This window comes from Pipistrellus hanaki, assembly GCF_964339955.1.
Source record: "Pipistrellus hanaki genome assembly, chromosome: X".
NCBI classification, from domain to species: Eukaryota; Metazoa; Chordata; class Mammalia; order Chiroptera; family Vespertilionidae; genus Pipistrellus; species Pipistrellus hanaki.
Genome location: NC_140524.1, coordinates 100,690,056 through 100,709,211, shown reverse-complemented (window position 1 = coordinate 100,709,211; position 19,156 = coordinate 100,690,056). Strand labels below are relative to the sequence as shown.

The 19,156-nt window shown below is 44.1% G+C and overlaps 1 protein-coding gene across 6 annotated transcripts in view; it reads left to right on the top strand.

Moving 5' to 3' along the window:
* Positions 1–19,156, top strand: part of FRMPD4 (FERM and PDZ domain containing 4) — a 420,441-nt gene that overhangs the window by 254,608 nt on the left and 146,677 nt on the right. For all 6 annotated transcript variants that reach the window (XM_084869814.1, XM_084869812.1, XM_084869815.1 and 3 more), the window contains exon 2: positions 5,649–5,765. In XM_084869814.1, the coding sequence (XP_084725940.1) occupies positions 5,649–5,765 (117 nt within the window). The remainder of the gene's footprint in view (positions 1–5,648; positions 5,766–19,156) is intronic.

Here is a 19,156-nt window from a genome sequence, read left to right as displayed (position 1 = left end):
TGTCGCTTTCTTCTCAGGCGCCGGCCCTGGCAGCTGCTAATGAGGGCGCGTAGGAGGGAAGCCTTCCCTCTTACCAGAGACTGCAATGCTGTGGCTACTGGTTGAATGAAGAGAGTTATGTTTTTCTAAAAGACAAATACATTTTTTTTGCCCTAGCCAGTGTGGCTCAGTGGATAGAGTGTCAGCTTGTGGACTGAAGGGTCCCAGGTTCGATTCAGGCCAAGGGCATATGCCTGGGTAGTGGGCTCGATCCCCAGTGGGGGGTTTGCAGCAGGTAGCCGATCAATAATTCTCTCTCATCATTGATGTTTCAATCTCTCTATCTCTCTCCCTTCTCTGAAATCAATAAAATATTTTTTAATTAAAAATAAAATAAAAAGCAAATATATTTTTATTGATTTCAGAGAGGAGAAGGAAGAGGGGGAGAGAGAGAAAGACCAGTGATGGGAGAGAATCATGGATCGGCTGCTTCCTGCACACCCTCTACTGGGATGGAGGCCAAAACCCAGGCCTGTGCCCCAACTGGGAATCCTGGTTCATAGGTCAATGCTTAACCATTGAGCCACATGGTCGGGCCGAGAAAGTTATGTTCTGAGAGAGAAGAGAAGGCAGCCTCATTCAGAACAGGCCTGAGCATCAACAGCATCATTAGCTGCAACCAAAACACTGGGTTGGTTAGTCAGTTACTCATGGGAACACGGAACCTTGAAGGACAGGATCCTCTCACCGCAGCAAGAGACCCGGGCCCTCTCACCCATGGTCCCAACACTCACAGCTCTGCAGCTTTGCCTGTCCCCTCCACAGCTGCCTCTCTTCATGCCTCAAGACCTGTTTTGTCAGGCCACTTTCCATCTGTTGCTGAGAATAGATGGGTGAAGCACAAAGTTGCCAACCAGTTCAGTGCATCCTGGGGAGTTTCTGGAGGGCCGGAAATAGCCCCGCCGATGTAGGTCGCTATTTTTAAGGCTGAGCGAAGTGTTTGAAAGTGGCTCACACAGCCATGGGCCCGAGTGGAAGTCACAGAACGTTGGACTTGCAAGGAATCTCGAGGACGGGCCAAGCCCAGTGGAAAGTGACCCTCTGCACACCCAGCTGGGATTCCCAGCTCCTGGGGAAAATGTCTAATATTTTCTCCTTTGAGAGCAACTTGACCTTACAGAGGTGTTACTGGGCTAGTCTTAACCCATTCTTGCCAGTATAGGGGGGGGAAAATAGATGATGATACTTTTTCTATTTTGAGAATGGATAAAACCATCGTGCGGGCATCGCTCCCCTGAGGCCTATATCTCTCCAGGGTTACAGAGAGCTTTTATTTGGCAGTGTCTTTTTAACACTTAGGATATTGTGAGCCAGACAACATAGAATCCTTAGCACAGAGATTGGCATAGAATAATCCCTTAATAAATGTCAGGAGTTGTTAACAATTTGCCTCTCTTCAAAATAGAGCCGATTCTTTTCACTATTATTTTTTAAAAATATTTTTATTGATTTCAGAGAGGGAAACATCAATGATGAGAAAGAAGCATGGATCGGCCACCTCCTGCACTCCCCCTAGTGGGGATCGAACCCACAACCTGGGCATGTGCCCTGACCGAAGATCGAACTGTAACCTCCTGGTTCATAGGTGGATGCTCTACCACCTAGCTACACTGGCCAGGCCATACTAAGCACTTTTGAAAGCCCATTTAGTATTCTCCCAAAGACGAGGTCCCATTATAGCCATGTTAGAGATGAGTGGCTGGGATTCGGGGTTAGAGAGGCTGTTTTACTTGCTCAATTTTATGTAAAGTAAATGGCAGAGCCGGGTTCCAGGAAGAGTCTGGTTTCCACACAGAGGCTCTCAGACTTGAGTGGGCCCCGCCTGGCCCGCAGGTTTGGTGACCGTGGGATAAGTAGGTCTTGTTTGGGATAAGTACGTCTTGGGTGGTTGCCAAGAATTTGCATTTCCACCAAGCTCCTAGGTGCTGCTGCTGCTGCTGGTCCTGAGACCACCCTTGCTGCTCTAAGGGCCATGCCCTTGACCAGCACACCCTGCTACTCCTATTTAATAAGTCCTCGAGCGGCTTTAAAACCAAACAGCCAGGACCTCTGCTTTTCTCTTCTTTATAAATATAATTTTTATTGATTTCAGAGAGGAAGGGAGAGGGAGGGAGAGAGAGAAAGAGAAACATCCATGATGAGAGAATCATTGATAGGCTGCTTCCTGTACACCCTCTACTGGGGATCAAGCCCACAACCCAGGCAAGTACCCTTGACCAGAATAGAACCCGGGACCCTTAAGTCAGCAGGCCGATGCTCTATCCACTGAGCCAAATCAGCTAGGGCAGGATATATATCTATATCATCTATATCTATATCTATATCTATATCTATATCTATGTCTATGTCTATATATCTATATCTATGTATATGTTTATATATCTATATCTATGTCTATGTCTATGTCTATGTCTATATATCTATATCTATATGTTTATATATCTATATCTATATCTGTGTCTATATATCTAAATCTAAATCTAAATCTATATCTATATCTATATCTATATCTATATCTATATCTATATCTATATCTATATCTATATCTATATCTATAATATGCACTGGCCCTGCTGCTGCTCTACAAGGGGCCACCTCTTTGCCTCTGGGTAGAAAGAACTATGTCTTCAACAGTGATTGGATGGGCGTCATTGGGGAATGGTGGGCAGTTTGGTACAGCCATAGAGATGGGATTCGGAAAAGGTTGCTGGAGTATCTTCCCAGCAGAGAGTAAACTGTCAGCTTCAAGGATGGATATTGTTGTTGGGGTGACCTTCCAGTAAGCACACTGCATAGAGCAGCAGCCAAGTCCCCCCAGTTATGACCTGCACCCTTGTTTTTCCTCCAGACTCTTATTGTTACATATATACAAACACTGTTACCTTTGTTCTACTCTCATTTTAATTTTTTGAGTCCTACTCATGCCTTTCTGACCCATGTATTTTTTTTAAAAAATATGTTTTATTGATTTTGGAGAGAGAGGAAGGGAGAGGGAGAGATATCTAAAGAATCTTCAATGAGAGAGAAACATCCATTGGCTGCCTCCTGCATGCCACCTACTGGGCATCGAATCCATAACCAGGGCATGTGCCCTGATCTGGAATCCAACCAGAGACCTCCTGGTGGATGAGATGATGCTAAATCATGTGACCCACACTGGCCAGGGCCATGCCCCATGTAGTTAGTATTAGCAAACAGTTATATAGTCATGTCTGAGTTTAATTATTCAACTCTTTGTTTTGTAACAACTGCTGTCCCTTGAGCTGAATTCACTCAATTAGAGTTTGTGGATTTTTCCAGTAGCTTCACTTGGTGTTCCATGACCAAAGGATTTATGGGTAAACAATGTTGTGGACTGTTGCTTACAACTTCCTGGACATTCTGGACAGGACATGATGTAGCTCATAATAAAATGCAGGCTTCCTCCAGCTCCTATTACAGTTCTTTCATTTACATGACAATTCTATTAGGAAGGCTGTGTCTTTCTGTTAGTGATTTAGCTTCTGGAGTGGAGGGTTGGGAGAAGGGAAGAAAGGAAAAGAGAAGAGAAAACACAGAGCTGTGTCGGTCTTCAATAAGTTAGCTGAGCCTGAGCTGGGTTGGCTCAGTAGATGGAGCGCTGGTCTGCGGACTGAAGAATCCCAGGTTTGTTTAGTTGTTTTTAAATATATATATCTTTATTGATTTTTAGGGAGTAAGGGAGAGGGAAAAAGTGATAGAAACATCAATGATGAGAGAACCATTGACTTGCCGCCTCTTGCATGTCCCCTACTGGGGATCAAGCCCACAACCCAGGCATGTGCCCCTGACTAGAATAAAACCAGTGACCCTTCAGTCCGAGAGCTGATGCTCTATCCACTGAGCCAAACCAGCTAGGGCAGGATCCCTGATTTGATTCTGGTCAAGGGCACTTGCCAGGGTTTTGGGGTCAATCTCCAGTAGGGGGTGTGCAGGAGGCAGCCACTTCCCCTGGCTGCCTGCACCAACTTCGCTCTGGGTGGAGCAGCCTTTTCCCTCTGGCCCAGAGCTGCCTTCCAATGCTGCCCAGAGGCCCAGAGTGGCTGCGGTGGTGCAGAATGCAAGAGTCCCACTCTGCCCCCTGCCCCTCAATGCCTGCATATACAAATTAATCTGCTAGCTTTTTGGGGTTAATTTGCATACTCACTCCTGATTGGCTGGTGGGCAGTGCGAAGATACTGTCAATTAGCATTTTGCTCTTTTTTTATTAGCGTAAATATATATATATATATATATATATATATATATATATATATATATATATATATATATATATATATATGGAAGGTGAACATTCGGATACAGTACATAAATGAATAATCCAGAATAAATTGTTGTGCTCTCTGCATAAGCCTCTTTTCACTTTTAAGAATATTCTTTGTGGCACCTCACGATGTACAAATCCTTGTCAAGCCTTTGTAATAGAGGACATACTGTGTTCATACCCCTCCGGGCTGGTTCTTTTTGGGGGAGGGGAGCATGCTGGTGCAGAGAAATTGGCTGTTTCGGGGGTCCCTCGGGGTGGAAATTCATGTGTTTTCTTGCTGCAGGGAAACAGCCCCTTTTGTAAAACACAGCCTGGGGAAACGGCTGCTGCTGGCTTTTGCATGAAGAAGAGGAACAAACACTCTTTCTGCGTCTTTATTTTTTAATAGTCATCGGGTCAGAAATCACCCTGCCGTGCATTCTAAATTTGCCAGACCCCTGTTCAATGTGTGAGCTCTCGCTCCCCACACTTCATGAAGGAAGTGGGAAAACTGACAGGAAGTTCAAAATCGAGGGAAGCGGTTAGAATGATGCAAAAGAGTCCCTTTGCAGAGTGCTGACAGGAAATGGGCTTGTTTCTCCAGACAATAGTGCTGGGTCATGGTCAGGTGCATGAGGTGTGTGTGTGAAGGGGGTGGGGGGGGGGTTGTGGTGCTTTGTCCTGAGGCCTGGGAAATGAAGTCTCTCCTCATTACAGAAAGGTTGACACCCCACCCCTGCCTGACCAGTGTGGCTCAATGGTTGGGCGTGGACCTAGGAACCAGGAGGTTATGGTTCGGTTCCCGGTGAGGGCACAGGCCTGGGTTGTGGACTTGATCCCCAGTGGGGGGCGTGCAGGAGGCAGCAGATCCTTGATTCTCTCTCATCATTGATGTTTCTCTCTCCCTCTCCCTTCTTCTCTGAAATCAGTAAAGAAAGATTAAAAAAAAAAAAAAGAATAAGCAAGATTCTATATAGAACAGTACCTGGCACAAAATATTCACATAGTCAGCTGAAACTGGATTGAGAGTCTGCCTGCGGAGTGAAGGGTCCCGGGTTCGATTCTGGTCAAGGGTATGTACCTTGGTTGCGGGCACATCCCCAGTAGGGGCTGTGCAAGAGGCAGCTGATCAATGCTTCTCTCTCATCAATGTTTCTAACTCTCTATCCCTCTCTCTTCCTCTCTATAAAAAATCAATAAAATATATTTTTTTAAAAATTCACACAGTCAGCGGGGATACAGCCCATTGTGAGGAGCGGATGCTAACAGCCTCCCAGAGTGGCTCAGAAGGAATGTGCAGGGACCATTGCAATGATGCTTTCTTCCTTTGGTTCTTCTTTTGCAGCCACAGGGCGAAGTCTTCAGGCTGGCCACCTCCCTCGGGGACCTGGGGCTTGAACCAGGTTCCGCCCTATGGATGGGAGATGACGGCGAACCGGGATGGCCGGGACTGCTTCATCAGGTAGGCGGCATAGATGACATAAGAACAAGGTCTCTGGCTCTTGGACGTCTCTGTCTGACCCTCAGGAGAATTATCAGACTCCAGTTAGGGACTCATAGGCATTGGCAGGCCATGGCACACACAGCTGGATGTCCTGTGTTCTCTGTCTTGTGACATGGCTTTGTTTTGTTCTTGGACAAGCACCATCTTAAAGGGACAGTGCCCTATAGGCCAGTGGTCGGCAAACTCATCAGTCAACAGAGCCCAAAATCAACAGTACAATGATTGAAATTTCTTTTGAGAGCCAAATTTTTTAAACTTAAACTTCTTCTAACACTACTTCTTTAAAATACTCACCCAGGCCATGGCATTTTGTGGAAGAGCCACACTCAAGGGTCCAAAGAGCCACATGTGGCTCTCAAGCCAGTTTGCTGACCACGGCTAGGGCATGGTAACCATGGGCCAGAACCGAAGTTTTCCTTCCTAAATCCAAGGCCAGCTGGACTCATTGGGTGAGGTGGACACACAGGTTTGCCGTGAGGACTATCATTGAGAATGCTTTCTAGAAATAGAACGGAAATGGACCTACCTCACTTATTGCTAGAAAAGTCTGCTCAAAGGATTGTGCCCATAACGGATCAGGTCATACATTTCTCACGGTGATATTGTTACCAGGAAACCCCCGGTTGGGCTGGGGCTGCCTGTCGCTGTGTCCAATCATGAGGGCAGGGTGAATCATATAAGGCGATTATTGAGAAGGCCAGCCCACCAAGAAGACGGGGTGTCTCACAGTAAGGTGCTGGGGACAGGATGATAAATGGGAGTGGGCTGGGGTGCTACGTGCAGGCTGGGGGTCTGCAGACATCAGCTATTGTCCTTAGTCATCAGGCGATGAGATGATGTGGACGAGATGATGTTTTGGCTGCTGGTGGGTCGGCCTGACCGTGCTTATTGGTTCTGCTTGCTGGATTCACAGCTGAGTCACTTCCCCAGTCACTTCGCACCGGCCTTGAAAAGGAAATTTATGAAAAACTTAACCCCCTATTCACTTATCAGAAACGTAACCCTCTATTCACATAAACCTATGTGTTCTCAGATTTAAACTAAGATGATTACTTTTCAGATTAATTCAGGTGGTCTATCTATCAGATTATAAGTCCCCCCTATCAATATTGGGTTAGATTTTGGATTGTTGTGGGAGCTATAACATTAAATTAGCTATTTTTAGTTGTACCAATTAGTGCCATGAAGTATGTTCACAATGTTGTGCAACCATCAGCAGTATCCATTTGTAGAACTTTCTCTTATCATCCCCAACAGAAACTCTGTACCCATTAAACCAGCGGTTGCCAGCCTTTCGGACCTCATGGACCACCAGTAGTCCACGCACCACTGGTTGGCGACCACTGCATTAAACAATAACTTCCTATTCCCTCTCTGTTACCCTGGTAAACTCTATTTTATTTTCTGTCTCTATGAATCTGTGTATTCTACAATAAGTACTCACCTAAGTGAAATCATATAGCGTTTGTCCTTTTGTGTCTGGCTTATTCCACTCAGCATAATGTCCTCAAGGTTCATCCAGCTGTAGCACATATCAGAATTTCATTTCTTTTTAAAACTTAATAATTCCCCTTGTATGGGTATATATCGCATTTGTTAACCCATTCATCTGCCAATGGGTCATTGGGGCTCTTGTGAACAGTGTTTCTATAGACGCCGATGTACAAGTTTCTGTTTGTGTCCCTGTTTTCCACTGTCTTGGGGCTCTAGTTGGGAGCGGAATTGCTGTATCACATGGCAATTCAGCAATTCCGCTTTCTGAGGACCCACTACACATTTCCACGGTGCTCTGATGATTTGCAGTTGGATGAGAATACTTACATAACACTTCTCAATACAGCAAGGGTCTACCCTGCTTTCTTCTCCAACCTAAGTGAAATTCTTAATTATGAGAAATTAGTGACATAGATTTGCAATCCGGAAGCACAGTTTGCCCTAGTTTAATACAATTGAGCAGAGATTCGTGGCCAAGGGAACACATCTTTCACATCACAGGATGCATTGTTTTATGGAGTGACCAGTGAACACATGCTCATCAGGAGAGGTGGGCAATCATTTTTATAAGAATTAAAATACCTGCCAAGACTTGGATTAGATCTCTTGGGCATCCCGCACCTTCATGTTTGGATTGTTGGAACATAGCTAGGAAAACAATCACCTGTTTCCCAGTCTCTGCAGCTCAAATCTCTCCCCTTCCTAGAATTGTTGTGGCGGGGAGAGAATGCCCCTCTTCAAAGTACAGTTGGGGGCTGAAGGGCTTGCCTCCTACGTCCCTCCTGGGAAATTCAGGTTGCCCTTGAGCATGACCCACTGCAGGAAGCCCTCATGTTGCTAGAAAGATATTTTTATACTGCATTGTGCCATCTATTTTGTGAAATGGTTATGGGTTTATATAAGACTCAGTTGTGATGGCCTAGATACTTTGATTCGAAACAGTAAAAATTTCTGGCAAAAAAATAAAATTTTCAAAAAACGTGGATCATGAATTTATGAAGGTGTAGCTCAGACTTCTCCACTTACAGTGGGTTTTTCTTTTTCTTGGGTAGAGTTGGGTTCTAGGCTATTTGATCAATAGATTAAAACCAAAACTAGCTGTGGTGTCATTTTAACATGTACAGTGGCCTAATGCCAGCTGTTGCATGTGTAAGAGCCAATCATTAAACGGTAAGTTTTAGAGCCAGATTACCAATGACACTTTTCCAAATCTGTGGGTTTTTCTGTTTTTGTTTTTTACTTGAAAAGTAAATTTTCACAATCCTCAGAGTCACTGTTTTAAGATGTCATGAACAGCAGTACTTTGGCCTGGCTCTTGTTGCTCAGTGGGGATCGTCAACCTATGAACCAGGAAGGAAGTCAAAGTCTGATTCCAGTTCAGGGCACATGCCCAGGTTGCAGGCTCCATCCCCAATAGAGGACGAGCAGGAGGCAGCCGATCCATGATTCTCTCTCATCATTGATGTTTCTATCCCTCTTTATCTCCCTTCCTCTCTGTGAAGTCAATAAAAACATTATATATATATATATAAATGTGGTTACTAGTGTATTTAAAATCACCTGTTTGCCTTGCATTATTAAACACACACACACACACACACACACACACACACACACCACAGTAGTACTTTGGAAATTATTTGTACTTTCCTCATCACTAATGAGTTTTACAAATAATGAGAATTATTCTGATGTGCTTTTTCTTACCTGCTGAGTAATGTCCATTATAAAGAGATACTCTAATTACCTGATTTCTGGAAAGCCCCAGTTTGCAGTGTGAGTCTGTCTCTACTCATTAGTTGTAGAAGTTAAATGAACAACTTGAAAGTGAATCCATGCCTAGTAATTAGCACCTTTGCATTTAATTTTTCACTCTTTCACAATGTCTCTTTGAAAGCTATTAGATGTCTTCTTTTTTTTCTTCTTCTTTCTTTTCTTAAATATATTTTTCTCTTTCCTCTCTCTAAAATCAATTTATAAAAACAACATCCTCTGGTGAGGATTTAAAAAAGTCAAGAAGTCATGCAACTCAAAATATTTACTGACTCTTACTTTTAAAACAGGTCAGTACTAAATAAATGAATATTAATAAGTTCCTAAGATAAAATAATTTTATTGATTAACAGTAGAACTTTCCCAGCTCAATAAAACCTACACAGTTTGTGTGAATTCCTGATATGATGAAAATCCCAAAGTTAATAGATGATCAGTCCTCTTTTTATCATTATTGACTTTAGAGAGAGAAAGGAAGGGGGGGGAAATTTGTTGTTCCACTTTTTGATGCATCCATTGGTTGATTATTATACGTGCCCTGACCAGGGATTGAACCTGCAACCTTGGAATATCAGGACGATGCTCTAACTACTGAGCTGACCTGCCAGGGCGGAGATGATTGATCATAATCCAGAAGTAGCTCTCTATTCTTTGTATGTAAATACCACCCAACAAAACCAAGCTTGTTTGGAGAGATGAAAAACCAGTGATGCCAAAATGACTGTTAGTCGTTCTTGCATTCAAGGAGGGCGGTGGTTACTATACAAATATTTCTGCTGAGCAGGGCTGCAAATACGTATAATAATTATAGAATAGAGAGCATCCTGTGTTACTTATTTTCCATTCTTTGGTGAAATGGTATGACAACATGTTTGTACGTGGGGGTGGAAAGAGTTAATACAAAAATAATATGCTTCCTAAGTTTGGGGTTTGATGTTTGTAGGTAGAGGCAAATGTTAAAACAAGGAAAATAGTAAAACTCTGGCTGGCAAGATTGATTAGGAGGAGGGGAGTTGGAGTCTGGATAGGCATAGCGTGGGGGAGATTTCCATTCTAAGTTCTCAAGGTTTCTGTTTTCCTTTTGTATTCCGCTGGTTTTCTGCCCCCCTTTACCCTGTGAGCCTATCAACGTAGCCCTGCGTGCGTATTGGACAAGACACACTGTTCTCTTCTTTTGCCCGCAATTCCCATGGTGGGCAATTAAACAGGGTTGGCATGCATCTTCTTAATGCGGAACTCACTTCTGAAACCTGAATAGTGGAGATTAGTAATGAGCCGTGGAAACTTTCACTTGATCCTTCACTATCGACTCAGCCCAGCTGGGGAGGAGGCTAGCCCTTCTGGTCCGCCAGGCAGTTCTCTGGTCAATGTGCAGTGTATTTGGGCCCGTCCATCTCCGGGAAGGTCTAACCCGAAAGAGGCAAGCCCCCTTTTGTGTGAATCACAGCAGAAGACAGTCCAGTCAGGGTGGCAGGATTCTGTCATCATGGAAATGAGAAATGGTGCCCGGCCAGTGTTGTTCAGTGGTAGAGCATGGAACTATGAACCAGGAGGTCACTGTTTGATTCCAGGTCAGGGCACATGCCCAGGTGGCAGGCTTGATCCCCAGTAGGGGGCATGCAGGAGGCAGCTGAACCATGATTCTCTCATCATTGATGTATCTATCCCTTCCTCTCTGAAATGAATAAAAAACTTTAATAATAAAAGTGCAATATGCTAATTAGACCAGACAGCTGAACAACCTTCCAGGTGACCTTCTGGACGAAGCCAGGGTTGGGAGTACCACGCCCCTTCCACAAATTTTGTTCATCAGGCTTCTAGTATATATACACTGAGTGGCCAGATATTATCTCTGAAGGCATAATACTCTGGCCACTTAGTGTATATCCTGTATAATAAAAGGCTAATATGCAAATTGTCCCCTCAACCAGGAGTTTGACCAGCAGGCAGGCCAGCCAACCACCTTTGTCCCTTCCCCCTGGCCAGGCTGGTTGGACCGCACCCATGCATGAATTCATCCATCAGGCCTCTAATATGTATATACACTGAGTGGCCAGATTATTATGCATTCAGAGCTCACAATAATCTGGCCACTCAGTGTATATTTTAAAAGAAAAGCCAAAACCTTACCTCGTCGGTATGTGTGATTCTCAAAGTACTCCCTCTAGGCTCTGCCTGGTGTAATTCAAGTGTCCCAAAGAGGGAAGAAGCAATTGATTATCTTCAAACATTGTTTCGTAATTCTAGGGCTGTTCTTCTGTATTTTTTCTCCATCTTTACCCCAAGATTTCATAAGAAGTCTCACTGTAATCTGCGGATGAGACCCTCAATCTCTTACTCTGTGGTATTTCTTCTTGATTTTTCCCTTCTCTATATGTTTTGTAAAGAGTCAAGAAGGGTTCCATTATAAAGATGGATGTGGTATCTTGGTTGCGTCCACTACCTTGTAACGGTCTCCTTATTTGAAGCAGATGTCAATTTCCTACTTTGTCACGCCTCCATTTTTAATGCACATTCGACAAAAGGCAAATGAATCTGAGAGATTACACAAGTTGTTACCCTTTGTTTGTGGTAATAAAATGCAGATCTTTCTGGAAATTAACTGTTCTGCCAATAAAAGAAATGAGAGAGATCTAATTGAGGTAGATAGTTCTATTATTGTGTTAGGTTTTAAATATCCAGAGTTAAAAGCTGGCTCATTTATTTACAGACAGATAGACAGATAGAAAGAATTGGCATTTTATTAAAGAAGAGGCCCTTTGCCTCACTTTTGTGGTTTGGGGGAGAATCCTTAAATAAAATATATCGCTTGCAGTGCACACAATGAATTCTGCATAAAGTGCAGATAATTGTCTAATGGCTAGAGCAAATGCCATTTAGTTAAATGAATTCCTCAGGATGCAAGCATCCCGTCAAGAGGAGGAAGGGAGATTGTCATTTTGGAAATGCAGAAACAAAGTAAGCGCATAGTGTCACTTAAAATGAGAGGTAATCACGTCATGTCCACGTGAACGCAGAGCATTGGGGGCTGTTTCTCCCCTTTCTTGGAGCAGATTTGTTTTCTTGTGCATCTGACAAAGCTCCTAGCCACTGAGTCCATCAGTTCTGTTCCTAGTGGGAAGGAAGGTGTGCAGAGCTGATGGGAAGGCTGTGAAAGGCAGGCTGTGAAATGACTGTCATTCCAGCTCTCCCTGGGCACGTGACATAGAGCTGTGTGCTGAGCAGACTTGTCCCTTATCAGAGCCTCTTGCCTTGTCCTGTGCATTTGTTCTGGAAACTTCGCTGTTTGCCTGGCTGGCATGGCTCAGTGCTTGAGCGTTCACCTGTGAACCAGAAGGTCATGATTCTATTCGGGTCAAGGGCACATGCCCTGGTTCCAGACTAGATCCCCAAGTGTGGGGTGTGCAAGAGGCAGCCCATCATGATTCTCTCTCCTCATTGATGTTTCTCTCTCTCTCCCTCTTCCTTCCTCTTTAAAAGCAATAAAAGATTTAAAAAAAAAAAAAAAAAAAAGAAGAAGAAGAACTTTGTTGGTTTTTTTAACTTGGCCATTAGAGAAGCTCCTCAAACTCTTGGCTTGCTGGTCCACAAGCCCAGGTCTCTGAAGGGACTGTCATTCCTGCAGTAATGACTACACTTTTTAAAAAAGTATATTTTATTGTGTTTTTTGTTTGTTTGTTTGTTTGTTTTTTACAGAGAGGAAGGGAAAGGGATAGAGAGTTAGAAACATCAATGAGAGAGAAACATCGACCAGCTGCCTCCTGCACACTCCCTACTGGGGATGTGCCTGCAACCAAGGTACATGCCCTTGACCGGAATTGAACCTGGGACCTTCAGTCTGCAGGCCGATGCTCCATCCACTGAACCACACCATTTAGGGCTGACAATACTTTTGGGTGGAGCTAAGTGTTCTTTCTTCTCCTGACCTCTCCGTGGCCCCGAGGGATGTGAAGTGGGTCACAGAGTCCTCTGGGGGTCACACGGAGGTCCTGCCCGTGAGGAAGAGCGGCACCTGGGGGAGCAGGTTGCCATCACAGCCTGTGCTGGAAAGACTGGCTCGGGGCAGCCTGCCACCCTCTGTTCCTCTGCGTGGCCTCTGGATCGCCTCCTCCCGGCCTGAGCCAACCCTTGCAGAGAGCAATTTTGATGTCATCGCCCGAAGCTGGGGCACAGGCGGGACACTGTGTCCTGTGCCAAGTGCCAAGTGGGGGCGAGGGGGCTGCTGCCAAGTGAATTGGCTGAACTTGAGGACATGGGATCACCCCTGTGGCAGGTGTCTGTTCATTGTTGTCTGTGCTCCTATGTAGCAGGAGAGGAGGGCTGGAGACAGGGGGCTTTGCCGTGGCCCACCAGGGGGGGTGGGCTAGAGGAGTTCCGGCAAGGGCTGCCATTACTTTCCTTTTTTAAAAATATATTTTATTGATTTTTTTTTATAGAGAAGAAGGGAGAGAGATAGAGAGTAAGAAACATTGATGAGAGAGAAACATTGCACACTCCCTACTGGGGATGTGCCCGCAACCAAGGTACGTGCCCTTGACCGGAATCAAACCTGGGACCCTTCAGTCCCCAGGCCGATGCTCTAGCCACTGAGCCACACCGGCCGGGGCCCCAGTTCATTGTTGGTGATATACTGCTCCAGGTTATTGCCTTAGCTTGCATGACAACAGCCCCTTCGCTGGAGGTTGCTTGTCTTGTCCCCTCAGCTGGTTGTTCTTTTGAGTTCAACATTTATACTTCAGTCTCCCCCATTGTCAAGCATACATTTCTACTTAGAATCCTCAGCAAAGACACAGGGTCAGCCTATCCGCAGTGGCTCAGTGGTTGAGTGTGGATCTATGAACCAGGTAGTCATGGTTCAATTCCTGGTCAGGGCACATGCCCAGGTTGCAGGCTCTATCCCTAGGGTGGGGCATGCAGGAGGCAGCCGATTCATGATTCTCTCTCGTCATTGATATTTCTCTATCTCTCTCTCCCTCTCCCTTCCTCTACGCAATCAACAAAAATATATTTTAACAAAAGAAACAAGGTTCATGAGTTTCAGTATGCTGATAGCATTTGGTTTATGACCAAATATTGCTGGCAACTCATGAGTGTTCTAATAGATGAGATAAAGGAGATCGTCAGGGATTGGTTTGAATTGCACAGAGTATTGTCTGGCCAGTAACAGGTGATTAATAAATATTTGCTGAGTAAATATTTAGATATATTTATGCTGGAGTAGATGGATGGATAGATTAATGGATGAAGAATAGACATTTTTCTGAATCATTTTATTCAGTAATTTGTTGCTACAGATGCTGATACACAAGTCATTGAGTGGAAATTACCTCTCGTTAACTTGCAGATGAAAAATTTCACTGCAAAATGCATACTGTAATGAAGCTATCTTTGCAATAATGTGATTGCAGTGTATCCCAGCAGTATGTGTCATAGAGTCAGAAGGCATAGAAATTCCATGTAAGAACACTTTAGCTCTTGTCCATACAAAGAGGGTAATGGTGGGCAATCATTTGGATACCAGGGGCCTCACTTTTCTCATTATAAAATAACTAGTAGCCCTGCACATGAATCCATGCACCAGTAGGTTGCTGCCACCCTCCTGTAGCTCTCTGCCTGCCGCCCTCCCCCTAGTAGCTCTCCCTCCCCTCCCCCCCTTATAGCTTGCTGCCCTGCTTTCTCCTGTAGCTCTCCACTGCCTGCTTGTAGTTTGCTGCCCCACTCTCCTGCAGATCTGTGATCTGGTCGTTATGGGGTCAGTGGTTAAGCCTCAGGACCTAAGGGATAATTAGCATATTTCTCTCTTGTTATATAGGATGTGTTTAGACTTGAAAACTCTATCAGTTGGCTATTTTGTGAGTTACAAGCAATGGAAAATTCTTAACCAGTTTAATTAAATCATAAAAAGAATTTCTTGCCTTTTGTATCTCAAAAGTAAGTGCTACAACTGTTATAGCCTTGAGGAGCCTAAGGGCACATGACAACTAAACATGATATGACATCCTAGGAGACATCCTGGAACAGATAAAGGACACTAGGTAACGTCTAAGGATATTTGAATAAACTGTGAACTTTAGTTACTAATCATGTAGCCATACTGGTTCATTAATTATGACAAATAGTAACTGATGCTGATGTGCAATGTTAACAACAGGGGATAGTGGCTGACAGGTACACAGGAACTCTGCATAGTGTTTAGAATTTGTTTCGTAATTCTACAATACATTTACATATAAAAAAGGCAAAAAGGAAGCTTTAAACCCTTACTCCCCCACAGAGAAACTGAGTCAATACATGGATCAATGTGCTTTTGTGAAAACTTTAGAGACCAATTGAGAAATGACAGCACCCAGACCAATGCAAAAGGAAGAAGGAATTCCAGCAAAGGGGTAGGGGCATCTATTCTTGCTCCTCCCCCTGGTCTGACCCAGAATGTTGCAACCAGGAGGAAACCTCCCACCCTGAGGATTTTTCTTCAGATCAGAAACAAAGCGTGGATCATGCATCCCAAGTTCTGGCTTATCTGAAGAACCCGTGTCTGTCTCCTCTGTCTTGGAATGCTGATGGAGCTGTTGACCTCATGTAGAAGCTGCTGGAAGCAGCTCCGATCACCATGGCATGTTAGAGCTGTGGTTCCTTGGTCACATTCCAGGGTGGACAAGAGATTATGGGCTTCTGAAGAGTAGGAACAAGCTACTTAATGAATTGAAAATGACTAAAGCCACACAAACAAGCCCAAAAAACACACATCCTCAGCAAAGGTTTGAGAAGTTCTAGACTTTCAAGATGGGCTGGGCAGTAAAGGATTTTCCTGAACAAAACCGGTCTATAAAAACTAGAAGAACCCAGCTGGAGTGTCTCAGTGGTTGAGCATTGACCCATGAACTAGGTAGTCACAGTTCAATTCCTGATCAGGGCATATGTCTGGGTTGCAGGCTTGATCCCCAATAAGGGGCATGCAAGAGGGAGCCAATCAGTGATCTTCTCTCACCACTGATGTTTCCATCTCTCTCCCCTTATCCCTTCTTCTCTGAAATCAATAAAAACATATTTTTTGAAAGATTGGAAGGTATTTTTTAAAGTAATATACATAATAATTCAAGTAGTTCTAATAACTGCAACCAAGATATATCCCAAAAGACCCACACTGAGACACATTATAATCATACTGTCAAAAGTCAAAGGCAAAGAGAAAATCTTAGAAGCAGCCAGAGGAAACACTCACCACAAAAAAGGGCGCTTTCATCAGATTCAGCACACTTCTCAGCAGAAGCATTGTATGCTAGCAGGAGTGGGCTGATAAAGTCAAAACGCTAAAAAGAAGTCGTAACCAAGAATACTGTTTCCAGAAAAACTGTACTTCAAAATCCAAGGAGCAATTTAGACTTTCTAAGATAAACCAAAGTTGAGGGCTTCATTATTGGTAGACTTTCTCTGCAAGAAATTCTAAGAGGAGTTCTTCAAGGTGAAAGCAATAGATGCCAGATTAACACAAAGCCAAATGAATTATACAGTTCTCCAATGGAGATGAATACGTGGGCAAATATAGAAACCTGTATTCATAGTAATATTGGTGCCTAAATTCCTTTCAATTCCTACAGGCCGTGCTATTGCAATGATTTTCACTTTCTCTCAAAACTGTTTTCTTTTTTCTCTTCTTCCAGAGACCCAGCCAAAGCCTCTTCTTGCAGGAACTTAAGTTTCCTTGACTTGTTCCTTCCTCTGCTCCTTATTATTCCGCTCTCCTCCCACCCCGCTCTTGCCAGGATCACCCTCTGAGCCTGAAGATCTTTAAACCCACATTTTGAATAATGACTCCAATTGTTTGCATAATGGAACTCTGACCAATGGCTGGAAAATAAAGCCTTTATGAAATACATCATTCTGCCCTAGCCAGTTGGCTCGGTGGATAGAGCATTGGCCCTTGGACTGAAGGGCCCTGGGTTGAATTCCGGTCAAGGGCATGTACTTAGATTGCAGCTCAATCCCAGGCCCTGGCTGGGGCTAATGGATGTCTCTCTCTCACATCAATGTTTCTCTCTTTCTGTCTCTCCCCTTTCCTTCCATTCTCTTTAAAGATCAATGGGAAAATATCCTCTTGTGAGGATTAACACTCTTTTAGTTTAGATTACCCATGTTCTTTCCCACACTTGCTGTATCCCATATGGTTGCATTTGTAAGAAAATGACCTCCAAATTATGTTATGTAACAGTTTATTCCTGTGGAATAAAAGCTAAGGTGCAGGCAAGTCTGGTGTTTGAGTGTCAGCTCTGGATCTAGGCTGCCTGGAATTGAATCTTTTGTATCTCTTCCCAGTTACATGATGGTGTGCAAGATGCTTACTCTTTGGGTAGCTTCCCCCCCCCCCCCATTTATAAAATGGGCAGAATGGTAGCACCTACTCCGTTGAATTGTAGGAGCGTGAAATGACTTGGTCACGTGAATTGCTAAGAACAGAAAGTTTCATTCGCATTATAGTGTGTAACAGTACTTCATTCCTTTTCATGACTTAATACCTCTAAATTGCATGCATATATGACATTTCATGTATCTGTTCATCAGAGGATGGGCGTTTGTTTCCACTGCTTGAACTTTTATGCAAAAATCTTTGCCTGTGAGCATATGATTATATTCCTCTTGGGTAGACACTTAGGGGAGGAATTGTTGAATCATATTGTTTCACTCTTAAAGAAACTGACAACTGTTTCCCGTTTTGCATTCCCGCCAGCAACATGTGAATGTGCCAATTTCTCCACATTGTCACCAACACTTGTGATTACGTGTCTTTTGATTCGAGCCATCCTTGTGGGTCTGAAGTGCTATCTCACTGTGCTTTCCCTCTGAATTTCCCTGATGGCAAATGATGTTGGCATTCGTTCCTTGTGCTTCTTGACCATCTGCCTGTCTTCTCTGGATAAATAGCTATTCAAATGCTTTGCCCATTTTCAAATGAGGTCATTTATCTTTTTATTCATAAGTGGGAAGAGTCCTTTTTATATTCTGGATGAAACAGCTCCTTCGATTTCCTGAAATATGCAGTGGTGCATTTTGTCTCCAGCCTGAGAGTCCTCAGGGGGGCGTTTACAGCTGGCAGCCCTAAAGTGCCTCCTCACAGAAGCAGCATGATGAGCCATTCCCAGGGGCACGTGGCCCTCTATGGGCCCCCCTGTGTGACACCCCCCCCCCCGCTGGGGTGCCTTCCTGGGTATGAGGATTCATCTAAGTGCACTTTCTCAGTCTCCAAACAGCCAAAGCTGGGTGCGCAGCAAGGCCTGGGTCTGACCACCGTCAACTGACCTGAATTTTCATTTCAAGTTCCTTCCGTCCTCACGTTTGCTCCTGGAATCCAGAGCAGCCAGAACCTATAATGAGATCCTTCTTTGCTGTAGTCTTCTTTTTTTCCTTTTTTTAAAATATATTTTTATTGATCTCAGAGAGGAAGGGAGAGGGAGAGAGAGAAACATCAATGATGAGAGAGAATCATAGATCAGCTGCCTCCCGCATGCCCCCACTGGGGATCTAGCCTGCAACCTGGGCATATGCCCTTGATTGAAATTGAACCCAGGACCCTTCAGTCCGTAGATGCTCTATCCACTGAGCCAGCTAGATTTTTAAGAGAATTAATTAATGGTTACAACAGGAAGGTTTTACATTTCTAGAAGGAAGTAGTCATGGGAGAAAACAGTCTGATTTTCCCCTAAGCCAAAAAGATTTCTTCTGCTTTAAGAAATGATGTTGTCACCGAAACCGGTTTGGCTCAGTGGTAGAGCATTGGTCTGCAGACTGAGAGGTCCCAGGTTCGATTCCGGTCAAGGGCATGTACATTGGTTGTGGGCACATCGCCAGTGGGGGGTGTGCAGGAGGCAGCTGGTCAATGTTTCTCTCTCTCATCGACGTTTCTGGCTCTCTGTCCCTCTCTCCTCCTCTCTGTAAAAAAAATCAATAAAATATATTTAAAAAAAAAAAAAAAAGAAGAAGAAGAAAGAAGAAATGATGCTGTCACCCGACGGTGTTCTCAGTGGTTGAGCATTGACCTATGAAGCAGGAGGTCCTGGTCTGATTTCTGGTTGGGGCACACCCTTTTG